This window comes from Schizophyllum commune (assembly GCF_000143185.2).
Source record: "Schizophyllum commune H4-8 unplaced genomic scaffold SCHCOscaffold_4, whole genome shotgun sequence".
Classification (NCBI taxonomy): Eukaryota; Fungi; Basidiomycota; class Agaricomycetes; order Agaricales; family Schizophyllaceae; genus Schizophyllum; species Schizophyllum commune.
In genome coordinates this window covers 915412-943322 of record NW_026089541.1, presented here as the reverse complement: position 1 = coordinate 943322, position 27911 = coordinate 915412, and the positions used below count along the sequence as shown (strand labels likewise).

Here is a 27911-nt window from a genome sequence, read left to right as displayed (position 1 = left end):
AATCCCATTGCAATCCGTCCATGAGAAAAGTCAAATATCAGTACACCATGATCGCCACTCTTTTAGCCGCGGGTCTTCCTTAACCACATGTGTGCCCTCCAAAGCATGGCGGAGTCGACGCACAACCTCGCCGTATCCTTGGTCGGCGCTGCGCGACTGTAACAATAAGTGAGTAATCATTTGCACGTCAAGAACGTTTGTACTCACCTCTTTAGTCGTACGTACCGTTTGGCAAAGCGCAACGATGCATCCTATGTAGTCTTCGCCGACAGCCACCGGGTCGTTCTTTTCGCAAAGTGAGTCTGCGTTGTGTAGCAATCCTAATGTACAGAATCAGCACGAGGATCGTGACGAGCGGCACACCTACTCGCCTTCGACAGCATCATATCGCTGCTGCAAGAACTCCTCAGCCGAGATCTTGAACTCGCCACTTCCGGACAGCGCAAAGGGCAAGTTCGCAAGCAGAGGATGACGAAGTCCATCGACATTGAGTATGGCGGCGAGGTATCGATGTTCGATGGTAACATGCTGTGCTGCGAAGGAGCGCCAAAGCAACTCCATACACATAGCACGCAGCGACCGGCTGCCGACAGTCGAAGTCGTAGAGACTGTATCGTACGCCATGGGCTCGTGCGTCAAGATAGCCAGGCAGAATCGCATGTCGAGCCAGATCGCACAGTCTGGGCGGTCCTCCTTCAGCACGCCGAGACGCTTCTCAATCAAGTCTCCCCAAGACTGTCGATTGTGAGCACGATACACAACGAAGGCGAACGAATGGCACTTACGAGCTGCTTCGTTTTCTTGACGACAACGTGTGCCTCCACCCAGGTATCGATGATGTTGGACAGCTCCTCCGATATCCCCTGGTGCATGACCGCGTACTTGAGGAAACGCCACACGGCCCAGTAGTGTGCAGTGAGCGCCTACATATGCTATCAGGAGGCAGCCGGACGGATGTCGCAAGACCACAAACCTTGCTCATTTCGCCATCAAGAGCAGCAGCTTCCTCGGCCGTGAGTGTCTTCGGCTGATCTTCCGCGGTAATGTGCTTGGTTTCAGGCTCTTGAGGCACTGGATCAGCGGCTACGTTTGCCAGAACCGCGTCAAGAGCCGGGTCATTCCAGTCGAAGCCGTCTACATCGTAACTTTGACTTTCCTCTTCGGCCGTGACCGGAATGCGCGGACGCTCGGGAGGAGGAACAACGCTTCGACGGGCTTTGAGAATGGCAGCGATGATATGGAAGTGCTCCCTCATCGCCGTGTCCTTGTGCTGATCTGCACCTTGACACTCGTCCAGAAAACGTGGTAAGGACGACACTGCGTGCAGTCCATCAGTCAGTGTGCATTTGTACGAGCAAAGGTGGCTAAACTCACGAAGAAGATGAGGCGAGGGATACGTGATGTGGGCCGCAATGATCCTGCGTACACAACCCATGATCGCGAGACCGCAAAGCATGATGTTGTCCTTGTCGTCGTTAGTTGCGTCCGACTTGTACTCCGCAAGAACGGTCTTCAACTGCGTATCGAACCAGCCGAGGATCCGGTCCAAGCTACCTGGGGGCCCGTAGTACAGTACGGCCACTGCCATGTACTGCAGTCCGCGCATCAAGCTTATTCTCGTGGTCGCTGAAGCCTTGTTAAACTCGACGGACTGGAGGGCCTGGTCGATGCGTCTATCACAAGAAGCTGGGTCCAGGTATATGGCGAGTATCGCGAAGCTGATACGGTTAAACAGCGTGGACAACTGATTCTTGCTGGGAGTCCTTAGGGTTTCCAGGTCGACCTTCGAGAGTGGTCCCCAAACGCTAAGCAGTTGCCTGGCTCTGAAGATCTTCATAGGAACACTCCGCCCGGGGTCCATGCCTTTCTGGATGGTAGCCGCCACCAGACGCAAGAACAAGGTGAAGGCCGACTCCTTCTCAACGCGATCGAGAGGTTTCGCCAGGTCAGATAGGCGCCCCTCGCGAATGAAAGCAGGGTAGTCGCTATGCTTCTCCGTGCGTAGATCTGCGTAATGCCTCGACTTGAAGATCGCCGCGAGCCTCCTCATCACAGGATGAGACGCCTCCTCGCCAGGACTCCAGCCACAGCGCCTCCATAGTTGGTAGCATCGGAACACCACGATCCCTGCGTAGACTTCCATCAACCTGCGCTCTGTGTACGAAGTCGAAGGTCGGGTCGCGGGGTCCACTTCAAGACGGGTCAGGCTCATCGCAAAGTCGACGACACTCCAAGCGGCGGGCAAGTGGAACTCGGCGGTCGTGAAGCCGTGCTGATTGAACTGTGACAGCGCACATACGCTGAACACCGTCCTCCAGATGTGCTCGGCCTTTTTGACATGGCCAGTCTCGTCGGCTTTCAGTATAGGCTCCACCAAGGACCAAAGAGAGGGCCGAGAGTCGTCGCCATCGCGCTCAGGCAGTGGTGCATGGAGAATATGGATGAGGCATACCCACGCCTGCGCAGCCCAGCGTGTGGTTGTCGATGTCAGAATGGAGGGCAATGGGTCCTCCTCGCATATGGCCCGCAAGTCGTCGAGGACAGCGGGCAGGCCGAACCGCATGAGGAAGTCGAGCAGCGTTCTAGCGGCGTCGGTGAGAGCTGTCACATCGGAGCTGAGGACAGATATTCGCGCGGACACGTCTACAGCAAACAGAGCAACGGCGAATGTACAACTGTCCACAGCGTCTGCCGTAAGGTCCGCCGAACGAAGGCCGCCAACAAGCCGAACGATGATATCCTTCACAGCGGAAAAGCGCAGCGAGAGCTCGTCAGGCGGCGCAGACCGCAGGTACCACGTCGCATGCTCGCTCGCAGCCTTCATAGTCGCAGACCACTCCTCCGCCTGCTTCGCGCTATCATCCTCCGGCAATCCAGTGGCGAGTTCGAGGAGCTGGTCGCAGAGCTGGCCAAACTGAATGATGAAGGTCGCGAAGGCATCCGATGAGGAGAACTTGACACCGTGATCACTCCAAGGCATGGGCTTGTCGGCGTCTTTTCCTGCGAGCGCCGCCAGCACCGCGCGAAGCCTGCCGTGCCCGATGTACGTCGCGTTGTCGAAGGCCAGTCCGGAGGGCAGCAGAGGTATCTCGTGCTGTAGCATCTTGTCCGCGAACTTCAGCTTCTCATCCTCCTCCTCCTCCTCCTCGTCTTCGTCTTCGTCGTGAGCGGTATCAAGAATGTCGGGAGCCAGGAGAGACCGAGCCGACTGGGTGCGGGATAAAGGAAGTCGGTGAGCATGCTGAGAGGAGCCGGGTCGAGGTTGGCTTGGAGGAGACGGCGGCGCCTGCTCGAAATGCAGCGCTTGGTACACCGTCTCGTCCTCGAAGTCGACCGTCACGTATTTGCGGCTGCCGAAGCCCGACGCAAGACCGCCACCCGCGGTGAAGACATGCAGACCGCGCAGTCGCTTCCGCTCCTTCGCCAGCTTGCGCTTCTCCTTGCGCTTCTGCCACCAGTCGTCCGCTTGCGGGTCGTGCTCTACGTCGATGACTTCGCCTTGGTCTTTGCGAGGCTTGGATGCATGCGAGCGATGGCCACCAGCGCGCTTTCCGCTCGGACGATGTCGAGGTGCAGGACCAGCGTCATCGCCGTGCGGCGACGACATGCGTCCAGACGAGCTGCGGTGTAGACCGCGATGAGTGGCGCCACCCTTTGAGCGCTTATGCGTGCGGTGGTTACTGAAATCGAGTCTCAGTTGGCGACCGCCGCCATTCCTTCGCGCAGCGGGAGTGATGAAGTTGTACCTGCCCGATGCCTTCTTCGGCTGCTTCGCCTTGCCAGACACCAGCCTGCGCGTCCGGTCCAGCATGAAGTCCACGATGCTGAACTCCCGCTTGGGGCGTTCGCCGGCGTGGAAGTAGCCGCGGAGGTCGTCGTCGTCGACTTCCTCGAATTCTTCCTCTTCCGTGGTCGGGTCGCCCGTTAGGTCGAGGACGTCGACTTCGTCTTTGACACTAGCGTCGTCATCCGAGATGTCGATGGGTTTGTATCTGGGGCGAGCGGGTCGGACCTCGATAGCCTGAGAGCCTCCACTGTCGAACGATCGTACAGAGCGCTCGGAGTCAGAGCTCTCTGGGTCGCCCTTGATGTCGCGCACGTCTCGTGGTCGTGCCGCGATCCGGACCCTCGACTGGCCCGGCTGCAGAGGAACGCCACGATCGTCGTCGGAGGCGTCGGCAGTAGTAGCTCGCGTCTGGCTTCGCTGTTGTCGTGGCTTCGGAGGAGCTTTCTTCAAGGCCTTCGACCACATGAACTTCGGTAACACGCGGCGCAGGGCCTTCAGGTTCTTGCGCCCCTTGGGATCGACCACCTCAATAGGGTCCGCAGAACCGGCGTCATCTTCGTCAGAACCTTCGTTAGCGTCGTCGGCGGCGCGATCATCGTCGGACTCTTCGACCCCGAGAGGTGAGTTCGCGCGACTAGACGCTGGGGGCGATGGAGACGGGACGCGGGGAGGCGAATCAACAGGTGAGAGTGGGCGCGGTGACACATCCCAGGGTCGTGTCTCGGGCGATGGGGAGCGCATAACGCGATCCTTCATGTACTTGTCAATGACATTCGCGGACTTCAGCGGTGAAACAGGCTTACTGGGGACACTGGATTTTGTTGTCGCGATGGGCCTGGTGTTGGCGAACGTGAGGTCCTCCCACGGGCCTCCTCTCGATGCCCATTAGTCACGCGTAATTGACGACGGCGCCGTTCGTCCGCTGCCAGCTCCTTACGCCGGCGTTCTTCGTCTCTTCTTGCCTTTTCTTCCTCCCTGCGAGCCTTCTCCGCCTCTTTGGCCTTCTTCTTCTCCTCTCGCTCGTGGCGCTTTCTCTCCCTTTCCATTCGCTGAAACTCCTTGAGGAACTCGTTGCGGCGAGGTAGATCTACGTCGAACTCGTCCAAAAGATCTGCTTCACCAGGCGATAACTCTTTATCTCTGGACCGCGAGCGGGCATCTGCGGGGCACGTCAAAAGTGAACCTCGGGAGTGATCATTTGCCACATACCTATACTTCGACGTCGTCGATGTGGTTCCTCTGGAATGAACTCTTGAGATTCCTCCTCGTCGTTTCCTTCGGCCGCAAACCCATGCCGCCTGGCGAAATTACGCAGCTTGACAATCGCCTCGGGATTATTGCGCATCATGTAGGCGTATTTCTTCTGGTCTAGCGTGTAGGGATTCATGTTAGCCGCGTTGCGCTTCCGCAGGGAATAGCGGCCCCTGGTCGGCTCGTCGATTTGGTTGCCAATATCGGCAAGGGTATCGTCGAAGGCTTCAGGCGGCTCGGCCTCCTGGTTGGGAGGGTCATGAGTGCGATGAGGGGACGCCGAGCGATGAGAGCGCGCAGGCGATGATAGGGGGGAGGTCAACGGAGATTGCGTCGGCAATGGCGTGAACAGAGGCATAGTTGGAGTACCAGTCTCATCCGGCTTCCCGTTGGTGTCGAGGTCCATATCGTGCCCCGCGTGCGGTTCAGTGGTCTGCATAGGGGAGCTGAATAGGTTCAACGGATCCGGCGAGTTCGTTGCGAGGTCGGGGGTACGGTGTCTTGAGTGTCGTGGAGTCACGAGAGGGGATGACGGTGCCGACGGTGTTGACCGGCGTCCTGGCTGTGAACTTGTCGGGGGAGGGAGTGGTGGGAGGGATTCGGGCCGCGGTGACGATTGAGAGGGCTGGGTTCGACTGAGATCAGAGGGAGATCCACTCCTGGAGGATGTCGCTCTCTTCGCAGGGCTTGGAGGTGTAAAGCGCGCAGGAGCATGTTTCGCTGCTGGTGAGGAGAACCATGCGTTTGCCGCTGACTGCCATGGTGTGCCCGGGTCTTCGAGAGGCGGTTCAGAGAGCCCTCGTTGCACCTATAGTATTGTCAGCAGCAGATTGCATCGGCAAGCACTGTTCACGCACCTTTCGCCGTTTAGTTGGCCGACGATCTAAACTCGGTAAAGTGCGCTTGATACCAGCTATTTGGGCACGAAGACTGGGATCGCCTCCTTCTTCTGGGTCCGAGGTTTCCACATATTCTCCACCGTCCGCCATGCGTAGCAATTCGTTGAGTTGGCGGAAAGCAAGCACACGTCCAGATACGGTGACACCGATAGACGCGTGCCAGACAATGTCGTCACGGATCTGTGACCATCAAACGCGTCTGGTCACAGTGCACGTGAGGTTCGACTTCTAGTCTTCCCAGCTTGTCCACTCCCACCATGGCTCTAGACCACTACTAGAAATCAAAAATATTTTTGTGCTCCCTGCCCTCCATTTCACACACTCCTCGTCATGCAAAACCGTACCGCTTCTCTTTTTTTTCCCGCGACGTGCCCCTTAGCACAACAAAACCTTTTACTCTCGGTCAGGGTAAGGCTCTAACAGCCGAGCACATTCGGAAACTCACGGTTCGCTAAACGACCACCCTGCACTCCCTTCGGCGTAGCACTTGAGACCCGAAGAAAGCTTGTGGCTTCGAGTCGCACCTGTTACGCCCCAGGACTTGTAGAAGTCCCCCACGTGACTCAACAACGCGGCGAAGTAAGCGCCGCCTGCATGGACGACCCTTGGCGGTGACGCGTCACATTCAACTGGAAACGCTGGCAAGAACGCCTCGTCCTCTAGGACCCGGTGCAGCGAATGCATCATGCACTTCGCATAGTCTTGCTCACGCTTTCTGCGGGGGTGAAGCTTTTGCGACCCATCGATTTTTCATTCATCTGTCCATCTAAGGTACAATACTTAGCACCAACAGTAACTTTTTTGGGGGGTTAGTACCTATCAACGCGCTTGATTAATCACTCACTTCTCGTTGCACATCCAATCCACCTCGTCCCCAGCATAGAATTTCAGGGCAGGAAGATGCTTCGGCCTCTCAGCCGTTATACCACCCGCCACTCTCGCCTCCTCTAGATAAATTGACGGAAGATTCCAGGTCTCGACCTTGTGGAACCCGTTCTCCTTCGCGTACCAAAATATCGCATTCATCAAGTTCTTGTACTGAATGACGCTCTGCGCGCGAAGCCGGGTCAGCAACAGGGTCTTCGCGGTCGGGGATGCGACCTGGATCGTCCAGGACGCATAGGCGAGGTCGCCAGACGCAGCCTTCACGCCCCAAGACTTGACGAGGTATGGATGCAGCGACGGGTTGAGCAAGCCGCGGTTCTGCTGGAATTCGGCGACGCCTTCGTCGGGCATGTAGGCCACGACCGGCTTCCCCTGCCGTGTGCGGGCGAAGTCGACGATGTCACGCTCCATGAGAGGGACGTCCTGGCGCCATGCATCCTTCACCTCATTTTTGTCCAGCCACTGCCACTCCGCGGTCGGCTGGGTCGTCTGCAGTGAGCCAAGGTCCCAGATTGTCGAAATTGGGTCTCGGACGACCCATCCCTCAGTCGATGGCGTATCGCCGCACGCCTTGTAGAACTCCTTCCCCACGTCGCTCCAGAGGGTGGCAAAGTAACCACAGCCTGCGATGGGGACTCTCGGCGGCGGGGTGCCCCATTCAGCCGGGAACGACTTGAGGAACTTCTCATCGGCGAGTACCCAGTGCAGCAGACGCATCATATGGTTTGCGTAGCCTTTCCGACGTTTCTCTTCTGGCGTGAAGACCGAGGCGACGCCATACGCGGTCACTGTCTTCAGCTCGCCATCGACGAAGTATCGACCACTGCGGCCGTAGCTGAGAAGTCGCGAGTCAGAGCTAGTAAAAGCTACATACGAACGGCGTCAACTCACGTCTCGCACGCGCACATGAAGTCCACCGTCTCTGGGTCAGAGCGGGGTGCAAGGACCCTAGAAAACCGCGTCAGGGAGAAAAATAGGATTCAGTAGTACGATTGTCGATATACTGACCAGGTCAAAAACCTCCCACCAACTGCATTTTCCTGGTTTTCCAGCGCAACATCACGAGCCAGGTATTGCTCGAGTGTCAGCCCGTTCGCCCACTCCTGAAACGACCGCTTGCGGGATTCTATGGCCTGTTCTCGGGTCGCGAGGTATAGCGACAAGTCTTTGTAAGCAGTCATCGCTATAGGAGATGTCGACGGCAAGATGGATGTAGAGCTAGGAGAAGTCTTGTGAGGGGAAGACGTAACCTGCGCATACCTATCGATTGGGGAGGTTCACCGTCCGCCGCGGCGTTCGCCGGCATCTTGGACCCGCGTTTGTCACAGGCCACTTAACACAAGCGCTCGTTGTTGAACTGGCAACGCGGCGTACTGCATCGTAGCATTTTGCATGAGTACCGTTACCTTCCGCCAAGTAGCGGCAAGGCCAAGGCTAGTGTAAGGTTTACAAGCGTTGAGAGCAAGGCAAGTCCGGCATATGCCGCAAGCGTAACACTGTGCACCCGAGACCGGGTTACAATCACCCTACGACTACCAGGAGATCTGGTTGATGCACCGAATGCCAAGTTTTCCGGGTGGTTTTTGGGTGGCAGTACGGTTACAGCTAGGTGATTTTGATTTGAGGAATTTCGTCCCCGAATCGCGCCTTTCGAACGCTGTATTGCTTGTTACTGGGCAGTTTGGGGTATATATCATCACTCCGATGTACCACGGTCATCTGCTTCTCGACCCGCTTGCTATGGGGTGCTGTGTCCGAGTATATGATATCGTAGGGTCCTTCGAGAGGTTCTGAGTGTATATTTCGTCTGCTAATCAGTTCTCGATGGTATTTTTCATGCTACAGATGCTCCTTGGGCGCATTCATAAGCGTTGTGACCTTCTTACAAGGTGCCCAAAGCAGGATAAATCCAGAAATCTGCAAAAACGTCGGTTAATGCAGATCTCCGAGAGAAGATAAGAGGCTTGGTTGGAGTAAGACTTGAAATATGTGAAGAAGATCCCTAAATCCACCTTGACAACGGAGCATAAAGCGCCAGGACATCCAAAAGTGAGTTCAACCGTGATCTGTCACGCGTGTGACAGCGCGTCGCGGCGTGACGTGGCTCCGTGAAATCCCTAAGTCCGTCTTCTCTTGTACCATCATCCCCGACGGCCACGACCTCCAGCAGGTCTCGCATCGCACACAATATTGTGCCCCGTACTCCTCCCTCTTACTGACACTGGCCGCCATCAAGCATAGACCCAACCCGCAAGCCGCACACCGCTCTATAACGCGCGTACGACGCGCGCGAGGTTCGCCATTCGGATTGCTGCGACGCGGTACTGGTCTGCTGTCGCGACATCGACACCCTCCAGCGCACTGGCGTTATGTATTGCAATACCAGGTGCGTCACTGACACGGCCCACCGACCTGAGCTTACGTCGTCGTAGCCGCGTTCTGTACACCGCGGAACCAGGTCGCCGTCGATCCTGTGTGTACCTTCGTCATGCGCCGCATTCTTACAGGCTCTGCCCAGCGCCATGCCCTTTCCCCGCCAACATGTCTCCCCCTGCCTAACGCAACGATCGACTCGATGACAGCCCTTTTGCGGCCAGCTCCCTGCCCTCGTCCCTTGTTGTAGGCACACGTCTGTTCATGCCGTGTCTTTTGTCGTGGTACATTGTAGTAGTCCTTGTAGATACAGTATGCAATAATATGATTTCTCCCTTCAACCAAGTGCGTGAAGCCCGTTCCGCAATGAATACAACCAGGGAACGTAGTGAGATAACAAGGACCAGAATCACTAGTCTTTCGGGTGCTGATATCAGCTCGTTTTTGGGTGAATCACGCCTAGGAGTTCGGGTTGTAGGTACCCGACCTTCACCAGATTGATTCACCCGAAAGTCGGTGTGTATTCAACCCAAATTCAACCACACATTCACCCGTGGCCAGTCACCCATTTTCCAGGTGACACAGGGTGAATTTGAGCCGTATTCCGAGGGATATCAACTGTATTTATGGGTGAAAGTTCGGGTGAACGTAACCCGGTTTGGGGCGCACAGTGTAACGCAGTGACTTGCTGCTCAATGCTGTCTTGTCTGGAGCTCTCATGTTCACGTTTGCATTCGTATTCCTCTGCTTACACCGCCCTATACACTGGTTTCTACTCGCGACGTGCTTCACTACCCTTCAATGCGCCACATCGTTAACTGCCAAGAGTTCCTGCTAGGCATAATGCTCGCGTTTACCTGCCTGGATTGCTCAAGCCCATCCGAATCTGTTGTGCACAGTCAGTTCGAGCAACAGACGAACAGGGTATCCTATGCGCACCTCTCGTTGAAAGCCCACTCTGCGTCGTCGACGGCGTACGACTTGAGGGCCGGCAGATTTCCCTCCCTCACGCTCGTCACGCCAGCCATCTCCTGCGCAGCGTCCTCGAGTTGCGAAGGGAGATTCCAAGTCTCGACAGACGGAAAGCAGTTCTCCTTCGCATACCAAAGCACTGCGCCCATCAACTCCCTGAACTGCGCGGCATCATGCACCCGCAGCCTGGTCAAGATCAGCCCCTGCGGTTTGCTCGCCAGGTTCACCGTCCAGGTCGCGTAGCTGAGCTCGCCGGTCGTCGACCTGATTCCGTACGACTTCATCGAGAAGGGACGGTGTGGCGGGCTGTACAGCAGGCGGTCCGAAGCAGCGACGCCTCCGGTCGGCAAGAAGGAGGCAACTGGCCTGTGCAACTGCTTCCCGAGCTCGACGACGTCCTTCTCCATGAGCGGCACATCCTGGCTCCAAACCTCCTCCACCTCCTTGTCGTCCAGCCACTTCCATGCGCTCGTCGGCTTCGACGCGCTCTTGGCAGACGATTCCAGCTCCCAGACTGTCGACCTCGAGTCCTTGAGCAGCCAGCCCTTCGTCGAAGGTGTATCGCCGCACTTCGCGTAATACTCCGGCCCAAGAGCACTGTAGAGCGAAGAGAAGTACCCTCCCCCTGCAGAAGGCACTCTCTGCGGCGGCGCACCCCATTCCTCTGGGAATTCCTTCAGGAATCGTTCGTCGGCGGTGACCCAGTGAAGCAACCGCATCATATGCCCAGCGTATCCCTTCCGGCGCTGGTCATCGTGCGTGTACACGAACCCGACGTTATAGCAAGTGACGCGCTGCAGCTCGCCATCGTAGAAGATGCCGTCTCGGCGATACCTACGCAAACGTTAGCAATGCTTCCAAGATGATTGCACAGATATCACTGACGACCGGCAAGCACTTGGAAAGTCAAGCGTCTCGGGATCGTCCCTGGGTGCGAGTACCCTGGCCATGACGAGTGAGGCGGTAATCAAGGAGTATATGAGCGACAAACCAAGTCTTAGACCTGCCGTTCGCCGAATGCTCCTGATGCTCGAGCGCCTCGAAGACGGACAGATACTCATCCAGAGTATATCGCCCTCTGCCCCATTTGGCGTACGTCCTCTTGCGATGTTCGATGATCTGGTCGGAAGTCGCGACAAACAGCGTGAAGTTCTTCAGGTGGGCCATGGCGGTGGTAGGTGAGGAGGGATGCTGCGATTGCGCTGGTCCTCTTATACTGGTACCGCAGCATTTGAATTCTGGCTTCGGTAGCATTCGTACTCAGAACGAGTCACTATATACGACTGCGCCTTGGGTCAATCGCTGCGGCGCCGCTGCATGACTGAGCGTAGCATGTGCGATACAGAGATAGAGAAAGGTCACAAGGTATGTTACATGGTATAGTATACAACAGGCGAAAAGCCAGTCCGTTCATTCTCGCAAATCACGTATATTCCGTATCACGCTTTCGTCGCGCCGGATGGCATGTTCGGACTAGGAGGCGCCTCCTTCTCCTGCCCCTCGTGCGAGTTCTGGAAGTTCTTGAAGATGGTCGGAAAGATGACCGACTGCAAAGCCACGTCAGGAGAAGCTCGTGGGTGCCAGCTTGACGAACACTTACCCTGACGACCTTGCCAATATCGTCCTTGAACGGGATGTCTTGCGGAGGCTGGGGTGGCATCCAGAATGGCCATGTCGTGCCCCACTCAAAGATAAGCAAGAGCACACCGAAATACTGACGTCCCTTCTTAAAGGTCTCCTTCCATCGCTCGAAGGCAGACGTCTCTTTGGGCTCGGCAGTCCTGTTGCATTATCAGCACCGAGATCTTTACGGTATCGCCGGAAACTGGCTTACTGGAAGAACTGTCAAGGTCGTCAGCGCATGTCAATATGATAGCGTGTAGGACTTACAGTCTCGACTTCAATGTCGTCGCACCAGTTCATCCGCTCGAACGTGCCCCAGTTCTTGCCCCACCGCGTATCGTTCTGGTATCATTAGCAAATGGGTTCATGCAGCAAGAAGGGCTCTCTCACCATCTTGTTCACATGGATAGGTAGATTGGTGTCCATAGCTGGGATCCAGGAGTTCGATGTGGAGTAGCTATAGTACGCTTCAGTGGCGAATGATTGGAACAATCGGGCGCAAGCTACCTGAAGATAGTGTGTAGCGCGTACGCGGCATAGGTAGCATACTTATCCTCCAGACCCAAGACGATGAGGCCCTTGATGGTGTCGTTGATGTTGACGACGCCGTCCGCATCGGGATCGAAGAAGGTAGGCGTCTACAGGCTCGTCAGTTCCCCTCAACCACAGGAGTAAAGGTAAGACGCACCACTCCGCTCATGTTCATCGCCTTCATGGTCAACGTGCTCACCTGGCTCACAGCCGCCATCGGGAGCCCGTTGACCTTCTCCAAGCCCTCGCCGAGCGCCTGGAGACCCTCGACCGCCTTCAGTCCACTCGCGATGGGCTGGAAGACCTTCCCGCTGGTCTCTGCAGCGGTGTTGACGATACCGCCAACCGCCGTCCCCGCCAGATCGACGGTGCCCTTGACCACGCCGGTCGTGACATTCGCTCCCGTTTTGGCGACGCCCTTTCCTATGTCGAAACCGGCGGAAGAAACGCTCTGGACGAATTTTCCACCGAGCTGGCCTGCTTGTACGGCTGGGTTTACGACGACGGACGCGCCGGTGGTCAGCCCGTGCCCGACATTGCCACCGAGGGACGTAACGCCAGAAGTAAGGCCAGAGACGAAGCCTTTGCCCTCCGCCTGCTGCGGCTGAGGCGCCTGCGCGTTCGCTGCTGGCTCGGGAACTTGCTGCGTGGGTTGCTGGCTAGTCGTCGGTGCGGCTGGCGGAGTCGGATCTACAGATTGTTCGGCCGATGGCCGTGATGGGGGCGCGCTCTCGGCGGGGCGTTGCTCGGGAGCCTGGTGCTCCTCTTTCTGTGTGGAAGGGTTGAAGACGCTCGCGCCAGCAGAGGCGACACTACCGACCCCTTTCACCCCAGCGTTAAGCCCGTTGCCGACACTTCTGGCGCCAGCGCCAAGGCCGTCTCCAACGCCCTTGACGCCAGCACCGACGCCTTTGCCAATGCTGTCGGTCGTATTCTTCAGAAAAGCTGCCATAGTGGGTGTACAAGCCTAGAGTGAAGAGCGCGGAGGGCATGCTCGTCGCTACTTATATGTTGGCCGGTGGAGTACAATGACGTTCGAGGCATATGTTGGCATTCATCTCTGGTGCTGCGCGGGGAGACAGACCGCCTGGTAGAAAACGGAGAGGCGGTGGCGAGGCACGCTTGTCAGTTTGACGTCACTGTCGAGAAAGAACAATGAAAATCCATGAGAATATCCAAATGGATCACTTGCACGTGTACAGTGACCAGTCACAGTTGACTTTCATGTCCACGCAACGAAGCCGTCCCAGTGGTGGGAGCTTCGAGGACGCACACAATCAGCACACAATTGCTCATAGCACTCTCAGCCAGACACAATAGATATTTGAGCAAGGATTCAGACCTCATGAATATTGTCGTCCGTCGTCTTCTGTCCAGCCTTACGGTACTATAGTAGTGCACCTTACACAAACGTTCCTTTCCAAAGCGCTTACTGGGGAATATTGGCTGAAATTCTACTGCAACGGAGAGAAAGGTAGACAGGAACGTGAAAAGGTGAGCACATCGGCCCTTCGAAGTTTTGCATAAATGTCAGCGAGGAAAGCATGCTTAGGCTATGGTGCGGATCGAAAGCAGAATAGTCCAAGAGTCCTCCTGCTATACACACCTGCGGTGAGGCTTCCTCCTGGCCTTTGCTCGTAGTATGCACAAGTCTGAAATGAACTTTCAGAGCGTTTTGCTCCTCTTTGCCACGCTACGTAGGTGCAATCTCCGGCCAAAACATCTACAGTAAGGTGTAATTTCTCCTTCGTCATAGTAGCCAGGACGAAGCGGTACTCAAGGCTCTAAGGTACAGAAGTGAGTGAGTCAACATACACACACAGGCAGGCGCCATGACGACCAAGTTCAACATGAACAATCATGAATGTAACCGGCAGATGCCGATTTATCAACGGACCCGGCCCTTCTGGCCGCAGTGATCCCCAGTTGGTGGCACCTTCCTGAACGCGTCGCAACGCCCTTGACTCTCGCCACCGTCGTCGTCTGCGTCATCATCGCCGTAGCCGCCGCTGTCCCCAATCACCCGTCCTACCGCCATCATGCCCGCCGAGCCAGCGCGCACGTATCTGCAGCCGCAGAAGTCGCCGTCGCGTCAGAGCCTTAGCCTCCGCAAGTCGAGCGCCTCTTTGCGCGGGCTCCCTGACGAGAATGCAGTCGGCCAGCACTCTTTGGCGCACGAGCTTGCTGTCGCGCTCATGCCTGAGCCTAGCGCGGGTTCGCGTCTGTTGGCAGAAGAGTTCGGCATCGAGTACGACGAAGGGGCAGAGGGTATTGACAGCGACCCGCACGCCGCGGAGGGCAATCCGGACATCAATGTAGAGGAACCCTCCTTCGCCGATCACTCTTTCGACGCCACGCAAGACGAAGAACCCTCGGAAGGCGCCACCGAGGATGTGCCTCAGGACATGGACCCCGAGTTTGGCGAGCCAGCGCCAGCACCACAAAGGGCCCCGCGCGCACCAGAGCAAGATCCTATGCAGGTGCTCGCGCAGAACCTCGAGTCCACAGACAAGTTCCTCGTTCACCTCCGCACGGTAGATTCCACCGACGCGAACCCCCTCCAACATCAATCCACGCTCGAGCGCATTGCAGGGGATGTCATCCGTCGCTTGGAGGAGACGGTGCGGGATCGGGAAGGCCAGGTGCGCGAGCTGCTCGAGTACGAACGCGAATTCCGCAAGATCGCGGGCGAGGTCGGCGGGAACGACGCGCTCAGTCACCTAGACGAGCTGCAGAACGACATTGCGGATGAAGTCGATGCCCCCGCCACATCGCCTACCACGTCCCGCGCGCCACGAATGGAGGACAGCATGCGCCATTCGCACGGAGCGTCCGCAGATTGGGATGTCGAGGAACCATCTCCCAGCACTTCCCCCACGACGACTACGTTCAAGATACCCCCTCCACCCCCTAACCCTGTCGGTCCTCCAACTCCTGCCGCCACACTTCCCCACCTCACACATGTCCGCACTATCACAACATCCCTTGTCGCGTCCCTCACGACGATATCGGAGCAGGCGCAGGTGACGGGAGCGGCTACGACCGATGCCGGCCGACGCCTACGCGCGCTGAAGAACAAGCTTGGCGGTTGGAGGACAGAATGGGAGGCCGCGGAGCGAAGTCGGCTGAAGATAGAGAAGTGGGAACAGGACATAGCACGGGGTGCCGTTCCCAACCGGCGGCAGGAGGTTGAGGAGCACCTCAAAGCCTTCGAGCTTGCACTCAAGGACGCTGGCCTTAAGACCGACGCCATCATGGCTGCCTCATAGACGGATCGTACATCGGACGTCGCCTCAGTTTCGCGTCATGCTGAGGCGGCGTCCATCGCTACCATGTACATATCTTGATTTGCTCGTCTGATTTATTGACAACATTGCTATCCCTTCGTCTATCTCACGATTTACATACACTTTCGCCATTGTCGTCTGTGTACATGCTCTCAACCCCCCACAAGTACAATACCAACATCTGTAGTCAGTCACAAGGAATAAAGTAACCTCGGAGTCGGAACTTTGCCTGTCTGAGCTCTGGAGTCTGGACTGAGCGTTCTCACCAAGTATAACAGACTCAGCACCTCAACACGACGTCCCATCCTGTAGACTAAATCCTTGAAGGTTGACCATTTAAAACGATTGCAGACTAAGTAAAGGTATTACGAGACGCGAACGCCGAGTCAGATATACACATCGGGGTCGTATCGATGGGCCAGAGGAGCTCGAGCGACGCATAGGTCGCTGTCCATAGCGAGCACTGGGTATGCGGGCGCTTACAGGCCCTCCATCTGCTGTACAAGCTCGTCGAGCTCCGCCTTGCTCTGGCGGTACTTCGCTTCGGATTCCTACGTGACGAGGAATGGAGGTTAGCGCCAAGCATGGAGGCTTGATGAGCTGACGACGCACCTCCCACTTCTTCTCCATCTGGTCGCGCTCCTGCTCGAGCCGCTGAACTTGCCGCTCGAAGTGTTCCGCCTTGACATCCACCTGCCGCAACCTGCGCGCGATCAGCGATCCCGTGGCACAATAGCCGCACGTCGCGCCGGGGCGCGGCGCCGGAGCCAAAGACGACAACGCACTTCTCGACGGTCTCCCGCGCGTTCTTCTCCGCGTTGTCTAGCTCCTCCTCCAAGAGCTGTATCTTGCGCAGCAGGCCCTCGTTGGTCTGCTTACTGCTCTCGCCCTCGTCCTGCGCCGATTTGAACTCGTTGAGCTTGCTCTCTGCTTTCTCGAGATCCGCGTCGAGCACGCTCAGCTTGTGCTGGAGCGAGGTAATCTCCTGGTCGCGCTGGAGAAGCGTGAGCTCGAGCTGCTTGTTCTTGGCCTCAGCCTCCTCGGCGCGCGCAATGGCGGTGTCGGCCTCGCCGCGGAGCTGCTCGAGTCTCTGCGAGTCCAGTGTCAGGATCGCGGTGGTCGCAAGTCATGGAGGTGCAGGCTGCTCACGGCACGGATGCGGTCAGTCATGGTGTGATATCGCGAGGTATAGTTGGTGGTCGAGGTGGTCGAAACAGAAAGAAAGAGCGCGTTCCGAGTTGGGCAATGCGCAGGAGGCCGCGTGTCATGTGACGTCGCTTCTCTACCATTCACACCGGCGCCTACACGTTCAACTTGATCTACAGTCTGCTCCTCGGCATACAACCACCCTCAAGAGACAAGCATACGTCGGTGGTATCATTGAAAAGATTGAATATCGTTATGCGACAAGTCCTTCCCTACGCGCGCTACATGCACCCTTGACGATCCCGCGGAACCTATTCTCGTCGGGACGAGCCTCAGGACGGATGAAGTCCACGCCAGCCAACGTCTCACTTTGGTGGCAACACGACTACGTGTAGAACTTGCGGTTCTCGTTGGGGCCAAACAGGTCCTTGCGAATCTCGGGCAACATCTGCGGTGGCGAGATTAGCATGCAAACATCGAGAGGATGGAAGAGCAATTACCCTGTCCTCCAGCAATCTGAGTCGCTCGTCAAGGGTGTTATCAAGGGTGATACGACCATTGCCGCTGACAAGCTTGATACCACCGGCGCTGTAGGCAAGGTCAGCTTGCAAGGTCAATTGGACGCGACTGCATCCCATATGTAGGGCGATCGTCGCATGCTAAGATGGTCCACGTACATGTCGTCCGGCAAGGTGCCCTGCACCTCAAATGATATGTCGCGTCCGCTGATCTTCAGTGAAGGTAAGCCTTTGCACTGCATTTCTGCGGAAAATCGCTGACCTCCTTGTAGTTCTTCTGCGCGCTCTCAGCGGCCTTCGTGATCACATCATGATCTTTCTTGCGCCCGTGCAGCGTTACGGACGACTCCATGAGGATGAGGAAGCCTTGGGAGGGCTAAGAGAATATCCGGTCCATGTTTCGGACGAACGCACCTTGCAAGATCATGCCCTCAAGGTATTGCTCATACTGCCCGGTGGATCCACTGCTGACATTCGTAATCTCCTGGCGCGCCGTGTTGAAGAGGTCCTGCAAGTGCTCTTCACGACGATGGAGCAACTTCAAGCGCGACTTGTTCGTCAAAGTAGATTGCGCGCTGCATAGCGATATTCAGTGAACTGGGGGAAGTGGCAAGCAAGGGAGTGACGCACATCTTCTGCGCGACCTCTGCCCCCTTTCGCTTCTTCTCATACTGAGCATCAATTGCCTGCTGCTCCTGCTTGACGAGCTTCGCCTTCTCTATCGCGAACTCCTCATCGGCCTTGACCTTGATCTCGCGGGCCTTCTCTAGTGCCTCCTGCTTGATGAATGCCACCTGGGGAGATGATCAGAGCCAGATAAAAAGGTATGTTAGGTCGTAGAGAGTGTGAAGCAAAGGGCGACAGTACGTCCTATAACAGCTTCAGACGTACCATCTTGTTCATCTCGCTGAGGACTTCCTCATCATTGAGTGGGCGAGACATATTGCACAGATAAACGCAGGGATGTGAGAATCGAGATTAGGCCAGGCAGCGCACAAGCACTCGGTTTGCAGAACTGGTAGAGCTGAAGCTGGCGACGGCAGGGGACCAAGAGCGCTTGCCGCCGACGCCACATGCCGCGGCCAAACACCGCCAAATGACTTTCGGACCACCGGCACGATGGTCCGACGCCGACGCGGAGCGTCACCAAAAATTTGGAACCGCGGCTTCTCCAGTTGAAGTCAGCGCTCAGCTCCCCGCACTCGACTGTTCCCTCGTTCCTCTTCCTCCTTCCTCGCTGTCCGTGACGACGATCTCGTCCTCATACTCCCGATCATGTCCCCCGTCCCGTCGACCTCGCAGCAAGATCCCCCTGCCATGAACACGGAGTTGGACGAAGTGGAGCCCCCGCGTCTCCTCCCGGCGAAGTCATGGCAGCACTTCGTTGCTGGAGGGTGCGTGTGAATCAAGCCCCTCTCAACCGCTTCTCTAACGCGCCTTTAGCTTGGGTGGGATGTGTGGCGCCATCGTGACCTCGCCGTTCGATGTGGTCAAGACTCGACTGCAGTCCAGTTTGTTCCACGAGCACGTTAACGTTGGAGGCGGTGAGTCGTCCTACTTCTATCCATGTTTCTTCTTCCACACTATCGCGTCATGCGCTACCCTTGGTCTCAACGCTCATGACAGGCACATTAGCCTTGGGAACAGCACCGCGAACGGTACAACGCGGTCTACTATGGAATTTTGTCGAGACGGGTCATATTCTACGGTGCGCGGACTTCCTTCCATTATATCGCCTGGTACTCAACCATTTGTCTCCCTCAGAGACATATATGTCAAGGAATCACCACGCGCGCTGTTTCGCGGTCTCGGGCCTACACTCGTGGGCGTCATCCCTGCAAGGAGCATCAACTTCTTCGCATATGGCAACGGCAAACAAATCATCGCCCAGAACTTCAACGATGGCCAGGAATCCTCGTAAGTTTTGACCGGAAAATATATGATTGGAGCTGTGCTTAATGCCTCTCTTCAGCTGGGTGCACCTGACCGCAGCAGCCATCGCCGGCATTGCTACCGGAACTGCGACGAACCCAATCTGGGTTGTGAAGACTCGCTTGCAGCTCATGCAGAACCAGGGCAAGGAGTCCGGCTCCTTCGCCTCTGGTAGCCTGCGCATGATCGGTCGCATCTTCCGTGAGGAGGGTGTCCGCGGCTTCTACAAGGGTCTCAGTGCCTCGTATCTCGGTGTGACCGAGGGGACGATCCAGTGGGTGCTCTACGAGCGCCTGAAGTCCCTCTCGCAGAGTGTCGATGGGCAGGGTGGTGCGGGGGAGTGGCTGGGAATGCTCGCGAGCGCGGGCACGGCGAAGTGCGTGGCAAGCTTGATCACGTATCCGCACGAGGTAGTCCGCACACGATTGCGGCAACCAGTACCGGAGAATGGGATACCGAAGTACACGGGGCTGCTGCAGACGTTCAAGCTGGTTGTAAAGGAGGAAGGCGTTCGGAGGTGCGTTCTCTCCTTTCTCACCCGCCCGTACTTTGCAGTTAACCGTCGTGTAGGTTATATGGCGGCTTGTCCGCACATCTCATGCGAGTGGTCCCCAATGCCGCCGTGATGTACAGCATCTACGAGGGCATCTTGCGCTGGGGCTCATAGCCCGACCGTTGGCTTTCACAATGATTTACCTTCAAAAGTCACCCGGTGCGGTGGCTCGTCTTTTAGTATCTTTCTCGGACACGCGAGCCATCTTTACCGGCCACTAAATCATTAGTACCCTCCTACCCATCTTCATGCTCACGACTATATCCCAGACATCCTCTGTCGTAGTCTGCTCGTCCGCTCACCCACCCCTTCGACCAGTTGCCTACACACTCATCTCACTCGTCTCCATCTGGGTCCCTTCCTAGACTACGCACACATGTATCATAAGCACATTTATTCACGATAGCTACGTACGCACGCTCTGTGCCCATTTAATGCAATCACCACTGTCGAACTCTACCATAGCGAGATGTATTTTCGCTGCTCCATCTCCACCGCCAACTCCTCCTTGTACTGAGGGAACATATGCGTGAACGCTTTCACCCATCCAGGGTAGAGCTGACGCCCGTAAATTGGATACGTGAGTTCCCAGTATTCCGGCATCCACGCCGCGCAGCCGAAGTCAACGAGGCTGACGTGCCTGTAGGAGTCGTCCACAAGGATGTTGTTAGGGGATATGTCGCCATGCGTGAGATATATGCTCTACTGCTTTTGACCGCGCAGGCGGTTGACGAGGGCGCGGGTCTCCGGGTCTGCTTGCTCGGGAAGGGTATTGAACCACTGCATGGAACTCCTCCTGCAAGGCGAAAGGGCCAACGAGTTCTTCATGCACGATGCGGTAGCTGTAGAATGGCTCACCGAGAAAACTACAGACTGAGTCGCCATACACGGCTGCGTGGTCGATTGCTAAATTCCAGATAGAAAGCGATATTTGTTTAACAGACTCAGACGTTGGCCGTATTTTGGCTGATGAACATCTGGATTTGAGGTGTTCCGTTCCACTGCTGGAAATCAGGTATTCGCACCGCATGCTGCACCGGTCCGACCAGTGATTCGGTCCAAATTTGGTTTTGGACGACGCCACGAATTTGGATTCACAACACGGACAAGCAGGCTGGCTGACACACCGCAAGCAATGCGAGAAAAGACAAGTCCACTTGTCCTTGACAACCATGAACCGTCTGCCCTCGCGCAGTTCCCGCGTTCTCCCCTCCCCTCCCCCGCGAAACTCATGCCCCGTGTCTCCCCTCCGCCTCCGCGACGACTGCCTGCCTTCGCTTGAGGGGCTCAGCAAGACCGATATCGGTTTCCGCTTGAGCGCCTTGCGACGCCATGTGCGCCCTCTGTCCCGTCCCCTCCTTGCGACCTGCGCGGCTTGCCGCTTGCAGGCTTTGAACGTGTCAGTGACCCCCTCGACGGCCCGACGTGCAACTTGTCATCAATAGCGTACATCGCAGCGCCTCGACGTGAGTTCGTTGTCTGCCCATCGCGTCGTGAAGCCTGTTGATCATGACCGCCAGACACCCCCTGGCAGTGAAACTACTCTTTTCAGGTGTGTTGACACTATTCTCTTTGTATATCAGCTGCTGAGAGCTTCGCAGGTGTTCACCATGTATGTAGAGCAAATCCGTCGACTGCAGAGCCCTCACAATTGGAATGGTGCGGCGGTCTCGGGCGCCTACGGAGGTAGGGAGCATTACGATAGGCTTAAGCGGGTTCCGTAACATCCGACTTTGTGTACTCTATGTAGATCGAGAATAAGATAATAGTATCAATATGCTTTCTCTCTTTTATTCTGTGTAACGCAAAACGAGGCAACGGGAGCGGCGACGCGCAGAGCGACGCGCGGCCCCAGCGGGCACGTGGCCTGTGATAGCCAGATTCTACCTGTTTGCCGCGATACCTAGGATTCGACTTGCCCGGATTACCTAGGAAACTGCTCCCAGCAGGTAAATTGCGGCTGTTCCTCCGTTCACCTGATTTCCAGGTGTGGACGACGCGGCCGTGTAGGGTGACGGTCCCATTGCACGCAATTGTTCCAACCACCTGCCCACTGTGGTCACAAAGACGTCCATCTCCACGTCGCTGTATTCATCGAGACAGCGCGGCATTTGGAGGACCTGCCGACCGGGGAGACACGTCACCAGGAGGAACAAGAACTTCTGCGTCCGAAAGAACATCAAGTACAGCTGGGACCGGGATTGTCATGTGTAGGGAAACATGGTGGGCGACAAGGGCTTCATTAAGCATCACTCGACTCCCGCGTTTGGCGTATAAGCCGAAGGGAGGTTCTACGGAGCAGCGAGTCCTTGCACAGGGCACAGTAGCACCCCAGAGCCCCGTAAGACGCTAGGCGAAGACGACTGGGGAAACGCAGCCATCCAGCCCACAGAAGGCTAGGGAGGACCATCGTCTGTAACGAATAATTAGAATAGCTTGAGCGCACGGAAGGGAAGACACCCACCTTTGATACTCAAATGGCATTGCACGAGGCTTAGCCGTTAGTTGGTTAAGAAGCGTAGATGATGGTAGCCGCCCAAGATCGTCGTCCCGCGCAAGACGCTAACGAACCCGTGGCGCCAATGGGCGCTCATAACCTGGTCACTGCCACGGTCAAGCGATCAAGTTAGCATTGGCAAGCGTTGTCTGCTTCCCCCATACGCGTCCGAGCCATGCATAATCATCTACAGCTCTACGCACGGTATAAGATATTGTTCTCGTGCTCAAGAAGATGCACCAGTGCTCCGCAATTCACCTGTAGAGTGGGCCGCCTGTATCGCGGCTTCGTTCCCCCACTTCTCATGGAGGTACCCAAGCGCGCGACAAAGTTGGGCGCCAGACGTGGCTGGCCCGAAGGATGTCCGTCGCGAGAACGTCAATACCTGGAAAGGCGTCGCACAGGATTACGCCAAACTCGGCAACAGGACAATCTTGTTCGACGATGAACCCATAGACACAGCTTCAGAATTTTGAACTAGGTCGAATGCCCGTTGTTGATTTGAATGCAACAGAGGATCGGTAATGAAGATATCGCACCATCCCATTTGACGCAGCGCAATGCACGACAACGATAATAAATTAGGTCCCCTGTACGTGTGCCTACGGTGAAGCAGCGCGACTCATCGCATCTTGCGGTCCTCAAAGAATCGCTGGGACCATGTGAGCAGACGTATTCGCCATAAAGCGCTGACAACACTAAACGTACCTTCAAGTGCCGCAATTGCCAAGCACAAGTTCCTAGTAGCACAACGAGCTGGGCTACGCTGTACCAGACAGCACGCGAGTTCGTTGCCTCCGAGAGGTTGCGGTAGTCCGCCTCGCGCTCTCGTTGGTATTGCTGTTCGCGGCGGATGTCTTCGAGCTTAACATTGAGGTCACGGACCTGTACAGGGTGTCAGAAACGGGTAGAGAGGATATAGTAACGACGCACCTTGCTCGCTAACTCGCTGACATGTGTCCGGTCATGCTCAACATCCGCCTTCGTCGAGCCCACGACTATATCCAGATGCATGCGTATATGCGACCCAGAAGCAAACATGCTCGTCGTAGCGTTTGTGCTCAGGCATATCAAGTGGTCCCCTGACTCGTGCGAGGTGAAGGTGAACCGCCCCTCCGGCGGACCGATCGACTGGACGACTTTGTGCGCGGTCTCCATCTCCTCGACGTCGACCTGTATGCCAAGCTCGGGGTTTACCACATAAGACTGAGTAGCATCAGACCATTCCGTCGCCTTGTATTCTCCTGCGACACCCAACAAGTCAGCTACGCTCTTCGGCTACACCACGACACGCACCCTCAACCACAGTATTACTGGGGAGCTCCTCGATAAAACATCGCTTCTCGTTGGCGTCAAGGTAGAAGTGAACGGCGTGCACCGACAGCACTGCATTAAGAAGAAGCAAAGAGCATATGTGTAGGACCTTGGGAAGCATTTTCGTTCGTCGCCCGCGCGCGTCGAGGCTCGTGAATGTCGTGCAGAGAAGGACGTGTAAGTTTGGCCATGTTGCGCGCGCCGCCACAAACACCACGTGCCTCACGCGATTAGCGCCCACCTTGTCTTGCGAGACGCGCCCTTCGTCTTCCTCCGCCCCCATCATGTCACCAAAGCTGCGCGATTTTGCTCCATGAAGAATACTGTTGAACGCCACATTATCCTAATTTATTGTCCGCCCTAATGTCGCAAATCGAAGGGGCAATTCCCTTCTCATTGTACGTCTCGATGATCAGCGGTTGTGGGATATTACTGATCCCCATCTCAGCTTCACCTCGCTCATAACAGCGATATCCGCAATCAAGCACTTTCAGGCAGGGTATAAGGGAACTATACCCTATTATGCTTTGGACAAGTTCAGGGCCTGGCGGCAATACTTCCTCGCTCAGTTCCCCGCTCCTCCCACGCACACAACGCGCATTGTCTTCTGCTTGCTATTCCCCGAACTGGACACCTATCGGAAGTATCATCTCAAAGAAGCGAAACTTGCGCAAGCGGTAGCGCAGGCTATCCCATTGTCACGTACTTCTCTTGACGAATGGAAGGACACTGGGTCTTCCGGTTGCCTGGGGCGTGAAATTAGCAAGGCCCTTGAACAGAAGAGCACGGTAAGCACCTCTTGATCCGTGTAGATACCTCGACAACTTAATCACGCTGTAGAATTTGGACGAAGCCAGCCATTTGAGCGTTCACGACATCGACGATCTTCTCGACGAACTGGCTTCGCTGTCTCCCAATTCTGATGCCTCGATACACACGAACTACCCACGCGATCTGCGCCGCACACGTCAAGAGATTCTCGGCGCAATATTGCGCCGCCTCAATCCTTTGGATGCGGGAATCCTTGCCCAGATTATCCTCAAGGATCTTGTCCCCCTCTTGTATCCAGTTCGTTCATCTGGATACGGTGCAGAACTATGTGACTACAACACCAAGAGTGTCAAACGCTTGCGGGTTGAGGGTGCCATGGACGTTTGGGATCCCAGTGGTCGTCTGCGTCGACTCTACTGCACCCACTCCGACTTACGGTACGCGACGGAGGCATTCGAACGCGGCGAAGAGGAATACAGGCCTCAGGTTGGCACGAGGATCAAAGTACGCGCCTTCACTGGATCACTCAACATCGCCATAACTAATAGTCTGCGCAGATACCGAAATCGCTGAAGCTTCAGGGTATCAAGAACGCGTTCAACACATTCTCCATCAGGTCAAGCCGTGTTTGGGTAGAGACAAAATACGACGGCGAGCGTGCACAAATCCATGTACAGGTCGAGGCAGACGGTACTTCAACTATCACCATCTTCAGCAAGAGCGGTCGAAACTCGACTTTCGATCGCGTAGCCGTGCACTGGATCGTTCGCCAAGCGCTTGGCTTGCGCGACCCGGAAACAGGATATCCTGGCCGCGACAACTGTAAGGTTAAGAAGAACGTCGTCCTCGACGCGGAGATGGTTGCATGGGATACAGATCACATCGACGGTCGGTAGAATATCTGCTTCGCTTTCATGGTGCTGATTCTGTCCTCAGAATTCTGGCGCATCCGTTCCCTCGTCGAACGCACCGCGACTGGCGCAAGACGTCGCTGGCGTCCGTCTGGCGCGAAGAAACCCAAAGCGGACCAATCACTGCATGACGGCTTTTCGCAGTCATCCCTCATCTCCGACTGCGACGAGGACATGACTGACGACACTCACTTGGCCCTCGTTTTCTTCGACATCATGGTTCTTAACGACGCGTCTCTACTCGGGAAGCCATACTCATATCGTCGCTCCTTGGTGGAGTCAGTCGTCGAGCTTATCCCCAGTTACTGCCTGTTTTCCGAAAGATACCCTGTCGACCTTCCCCGAGTGCCTTTGGCATATTCACAAGAGGATAGCGACTCGGACGACGACCACACGCCGGAGGACAGGCGTTCCATCCCCATGAATATTACCGCACAGCGCTCGCTCGAGCGACTGTACCAGATTTTCGCGCGACATCTTGTTGACCGGCGCGAAGGCATCATGATCAAGGCGGACGAATCGCGCTATGACGATTGGTCGTCGCAGTGGGCCAAGCTCAAGCGCGATTATATCCCCGGCTATGGTGACACGCTCGACCTCGTCCTTGTCGGCGCTGTATGGGATGCTGAACGAGCGCGAGAGCTAGGCGGTGAGTGTCTTTCACCGTCATTGGATGTAGAGGCTCATCGGAGCCCTTAGTCAGTCCAGCGGTGTACACCACATTCTATATTGGCGCCCTTACCAATGCAGAAGCACTGAAGAAAGACGTATGTCGAATCTTGTGTCTATGCTGTTCCGTACTCATCATATATGCGCTCAGCCCTCCATGAAACCCCACTACCACGTCTACTTTGTGTCGTCCTATGGCCTGACACGGCGCCAAATCGAGGACCTGAATTCGCGCATCAAAGCCAAGCCGACCGTCCTGTTCTCGGACTTGACCATGGTACGCCCGTAAGATCTTCGGCATTCTCAAGACTCATCAGAAGAGCAGCCCAAGCCTCGGCACGTTCCTATCAGCCATCCCGAGCTGGAGTATACTTTTCGGCTATTTGATGGTCTCGCGAAGCCGCATTTGGTGTTTTGCGAACCGATGCTGGCGGAGGTGTTCGGCGCTGGCTTTGATGTTGCACGAGGAAGCAAGGTGAGCATGTGGCGATCCAGCTCCTGATCGCTATAGTGACACTTTCCAGTACTACGAACTTCGATTTCCTCGCATCTCCAAGATCTACAATGTCGAGGATCGACCACATACTGCCTGCACGACGCTCGACGAGCTTACCGACCTTGCCTATGCTGTCGTTGGTCGGCAAAGCACGAAGGACGAGATTGACGAACTATGGCACCGCATGAACGACGAATCCGACGTTGCCGGGAATGGCAAGCGCAAGCGAGGCCCCACCGAGGACGAGTGGGTCGAGCTGCTGAGAGCAGCGGACGAGGGTCGACTCAAGCCTGAGCAGAGGAAGAAGCGCGTCAAGGGATACTTCACCAAGAAGCCGTCTGCAGGGAAGGCTGCACCGACGCCCTTGCTCGCTGTCAACGGGAAGCGAGGCGCGTCGTCGATGGCCAAAGTCGCAGGACCATCGCGTTCGGGCATCTTTTCGTCTCGTCGGCCTGCGTCGACGCCTCCATCTATCCGAACATCTTTCCCGGATGCATCAATTCGCGGAACCGTTGCGCTGCCCACACCCTTGACGAGCCCGATCTGTCATGCGCCGGAATTTATCGACTTGTGCTCGCCGCCTTCGAGCCCTGTTCAGATCGTGTCTTCCCCTCCGCCAGACACGCAAGTCACGCCTTTTCTCAATTTCATTCAACACGCCGGCGCCATTTACTATGATCTGTCTCGAGATCGTTGCGAGCCCTCTGCACGATACAGAGACATCCTTAACGATATCCTCAAGCGCTCCTCAACGCACGTCTCCCCGGACCTTCAAGACTTCTTGAAGCGCTGTGGATGGATGCCCGATTCTATCCAACCTTCGGACGCTCAACGCGTTTATGGCGTTGTTCTTAGCGATGTCCGAGGAGGTGCAGAGCGTGAGTCCAAGGATGGATGGCTCAAGGTCCTGCACCAACTTCGCTTTGCACGCAGTTCTCTCAACGAGAAGAGCCTCGCACCAGGACGTGCGAGGTTGTGGATCTTCGACATGGACATGCTGTTGTACGCGGGCCAGGACTTCCTGTGCAGGCATCTGGCGGAATTGTGATACCGGTCAGTTAGGGCATCTATCGCGTACCTATGATAATGTTCTACCTGTTGTTCGTCCTTGCAATTATAGTGCCCTTGTGAGTACCTTGTCGCTGCGCACATGACCTGCTCATAACCATCCATCAGGTTTCTCATTCGCTAGATCGTATCTCGCTTTGTCCATCGTGATGTGCTTGAGCGGGGCCCCGGACCGCTACCCCAGATTCATCGTCCCCATCCCCGGCTTCTGACCTATGAGTGTGGCCCATCTAAGTATGACCGTGCAGGCGTCGGACATAAATAAGTGTGAGCGCGCACGGTCGCTTGCTGGCGCTCTTCGTCTCGTCCGTCATGACAGCCCCGTATTCAGAGCCCGCGTTGCAAGAGAAGACCGAGGAGAAGCAGGTGGAGTATCGCGAGGAGGAGGCGGGCGTTGTGGATGATTCGGAATTCCGCTTCTCTGCGCG

General features: G+C 56.2%; 14 protein-coding genes across 14 annotated transcripts; 4 read left to right on the top strand and 10 right to left on the bottom strand.

Moving 5' to 3' along the window:
* Window positions 1-218: 218 nt before the first annotated feature.
* Window positions 219-6061, bottom strand: SCHCODRAFT_02217310 (uncharacterized protein). Its single transcript, XM_050342097.1, has 8 exons — window positions 5896-6061; window positions 4997-5846; window positions 4591-4946; window positions 3747-4537; window positions 1375-3680; window positions 974-1317; window positions 786-923; window positions 219-735 (listed from the first exon to the last, which is right to left on the bottom strand). Exons 1-8 carry the CDS (start codon window positions 6025-6027, stop codon window positions 364-366), a joined length of 5289 nt encoding a protein of 1762 aa, XP_050200981.1. The 5' UTR covers window positions 6028-6061; the 3' UTR covers window positions 219-363.
* Window positions 6062-6667: 606 nt separating this feature from the next.
* SCHCODRAFT_02617902 (uncharacterized protein) lies at window positions 6668-8266 on the bottom strand. The gene is made up of 4 exons (XM_003032530.2): window positions 7831-8266; window positions 7714-7770; window positions 6782-7657; window positions 6668-6733 (listed from the first exon to the last, which is right to left on the bottom strand). Exons 1-4 carry the CDS (start codon window positions 8001-8003, stop codon window positions 6718-6720), a joined length of 1122 nt encoding a protein of 373 aa, XP_003032576.2. The 5' UTR covers window positions 8004-8266; the 3' UTR covers window positions 6668-6717.
* Window positions 8267-8969: 703 nt separating this feature from the next.
* On the bottom strand, window positions 8970-9533 carry SCHCODRAFT_02617901 (uncharacterized protein). The gene is made up of 2 exons (XM_050344843.1): window positions 9255-9533; window positions 8970-9208 (listed from the first exon to the last, which is right to left on the bottom strand). The coding sequence occupies exons 1-2, from the start codon at window positions 9319-9321 to the stop codon at window positions 9090-9092; spliced, it is 186 nt and encodes a 61-aa protein (XP_050200980.1). The 5' UTR covers window positions 9322-9533; the 3' UTR covers window positions 8970-9089.
* Window positions 9534-9902: 369 nt separating this feature from the next.
* On the bottom strand, window positions 9903-11554 carry SCHCODRAFT_02617899 (uncharacterized protein). Its single transcript, XM_003032529.3, has 4 exons — window positions 11159-11554; window positions 11053-11109; window positions 10135-11001; window positions 9903-10081 (listed from the first exon to the last, which is right to left on the bottom strand). Exons 1-4 carry the CDS (start codon window positions 11332-11334, stop codon window positions 10066-10068), a joined length of 1116 nt encoding a protein of 371 aa, XP_003032575.1. The 5' UTR covers window positions 11335-11554; the 3' UTR covers window positions 9903-10065.
* Window positions 11436-13440, bottom strand: SCHCODRAFT_02617897 (uncharacterized protein). The gene is made up of 7 exons (XM_050344842.1): window positions 12479-13440; window positions 12298-12428; window positions 12181-12247; window positions 12058-12132; window positions 12002-12009; window positions 11768-11948; window positions 11436-11714 (listed from the first exon to the last, which is right to left on the bottom strand). The coding sequence occupies exons 1-7, from the start codon at window positions 13271-13273 to the stop codon at window positions 11607-11609; spliced, it is 1365 nt and encodes a 454-aa protein (XP_050200979.1). The 5' UTR covers window positions 13274-13440; the 3' UTR covers window positions 11436-11606.
* A 715-nt stretch (window positions 13441-14155) lies between these two features.
* On the top strand, window positions 14156-15835 carry SCHCODRAFT_02617895 (uncharacterized protein). The gene has a single exon (XM_003033149.2). It carries the CDS (start codon window positions 14361-14363, stop codon window positions 15588-15590), a length of 1230 nt encoding a protein of 409 aa, XP_003033195.1. The 5' UTR covers window positions 14156-14360; the 3' UTR covers window positions 15591-15835.
* Window positions 15836-15905: 70 nt separating this feature from the next.
* On the bottom strand, window positions 15906-16836 carry SCHCODRAFT_02617893 (uncharacterized protein). Its single transcript, XM_003032527.2, has 4 exons — window positions 16758-16836; window positions 16394-16698; window positions 16221-16311; window positions 15906-16159 (listed from the first exon to the last, which is right to left on the bottom strand). The coding sequence occupies exons 1-4, from the start codon at window positions 16776-16778 to the stop codon at window positions 16088-16090; spliced, it is 489 nt and encodes a 162-aa protein (XP_003032573.1). The 5' UTR covers window positions 16779-16836; the 3' UTR covers window positions 15906-16087.
* Window positions 16837-16840: 4 nt separating this feature from the next.
* SCHCODRAFT_02617889 (ATPase, V1/A1 complex, subunit E) lies at window positions 16841-18335 on the bottom strand. Its single transcript, XM_003032526.2, has 7 exons — window positions 18164-18335; window positions 17903-18066; window positions 17687-17847; window positions 17535-17638; window positions 17432-17484; window positions 17255-17342; window positions 16841-17202 (listed from the first exon to the last, which is right to left on the bottom strand). The coding sequence occupies exons 1-7, from the start codon at window positions 18212-18214 to the stop codon at window positions 17140-17142; spliced, it is 684 nt and encodes a 227-aa protein (XP_003032572.1). The 5' UTR covers window positions 18215-18335; the 3' UTR covers window positions 16841-17139.
* A 114-nt stretch (window positions 18336-18449) lies between these two features.
* On the top strand, window positions 18450-20213 carry SCHCODRAFT_02617887 (mitochondrial carrier). The gene is made up of 6 exons (XM_003033148.2): window positions 18450-18666; window positions 18716-18816; window positions 18899-18980; window positions 19037-19189; window positions 19245-19721; window positions 19775-20213. The coding sequence occupies exons 1-6, from the start codon at window positions 18548-18550 to the stop codon at window positions 19869-19871; spliced, it is 1029 nt and encodes a 342-aa protein (XP_003033194.1). The 5' UTR covers window positions 18450-18547; the 3' UTR covers window positions 19872-20213.
* On the bottom strand, window positions 20214-21233 carry SCHCODRAFT_02726831 (uncharacterized protein; the record flags this gene model as incomplete). The annotated part of the gene is made up of 3 exons (XM_003032525.2): window positions 20885-21233; window positions 20539-20623; window positions 20214-20459 (listed from the first exon to the last, which is right to left on the bottom strand). Exons 1-3 carry the CDS (start codon window positions 20929-20931, stop codon window positions 20214-20216), a joined length of 378 nt encoding a protein of 125 aa, XP_003032571.1. The 5' UTR covers window positions 20932-21233.
* SCHCODRAFT_02617880 (uncharacterized protein) lies at window positions 20925-21544 on the top strand. Its single transcript, XM_050344841.1, has one exon. It carries the CDS (start codon window positions 20930-20932, stop codon window positions 21200-21202), a length of 273 nt encoding a protein of 90 aa, XP_050200978.1. The 5' UTR covers window positions 20925-20929; the 3' UTR covers window positions 21203-21544.
* Window positions 21545-21674: 130 nt separating this feature from the next.
* On the bottom strand, window positions 21675-22286 carry SCHCODRAFT_02617879 (uncharacterized protein). Its single transcript, XM_050344840.1, has 2 exons — window positions 22222-22286; window positions 21675-22170 (listed from the first exon to the last, which is right to left on the bottom strand). Exon 2 carries the CDS (start codon window positions 21935-21937, stop codon window positions 21686-21688), a length of 252 nt encoding a protein of 83 aa, XP_050200977.1. The 5' UTR covers window positions 21938-22170; window positions 22222-22286; the 3' UTR covers window positions 21675-21685.
* Window positions 22287-22663: 377 nt separating this feature from the next.
* On the bottom strand, window positions 22664-23744 carry SCHCODRAFT_02617876 (uncharacterized protein). The gene is made up of 4 exons (XM_003032524.2): window positions 23551-23744; window positions 23188-23498; window positions 22963-23139; window positions 22664-22906 (listed from the first exon to the last, which is right to left on the bottom strand). Exons 1-4 carry the CDS (start codon window positions 23687-23689, stop codon window positions 22877-22879), a joined length of 657 nt encoding a protein of 218 aa, XP_003032570.1. The 5' UTR covers window positions 23690-23744; the 3' UTR covers window positions 22664-22876.
* A 109-nt stretch (window positions 23745-23853) lies between these two features.
* SCHCODRAFT_02535079 (uncharacterized protein) lies at window positions 23854-27540 on the top strand. The gene is made up of 9 exons (XM_050343573.1): window positions 23854-23966; window positions 24017-24356; window positions 24409-24843; window positions 24897-25227; window positions 25276-25899; window positions 25950-26017; window positions 26071-26196; window positions 26245-26394; window positions 26444-27540. Exons 1-9 carry the CDS (start codon window positions 23932-23934, stop codon window positions 27461-27463), a joined length of 3129 nt encoding a protein of 1042 aa, XP_050200976.1. The 5' UTR covers window positions 23854-23931; the 3' UTR covers window positions 27464-27540.
* The last annotated feature ends 371 nt before the right edge of the window (window positions 27541-27911 follow it).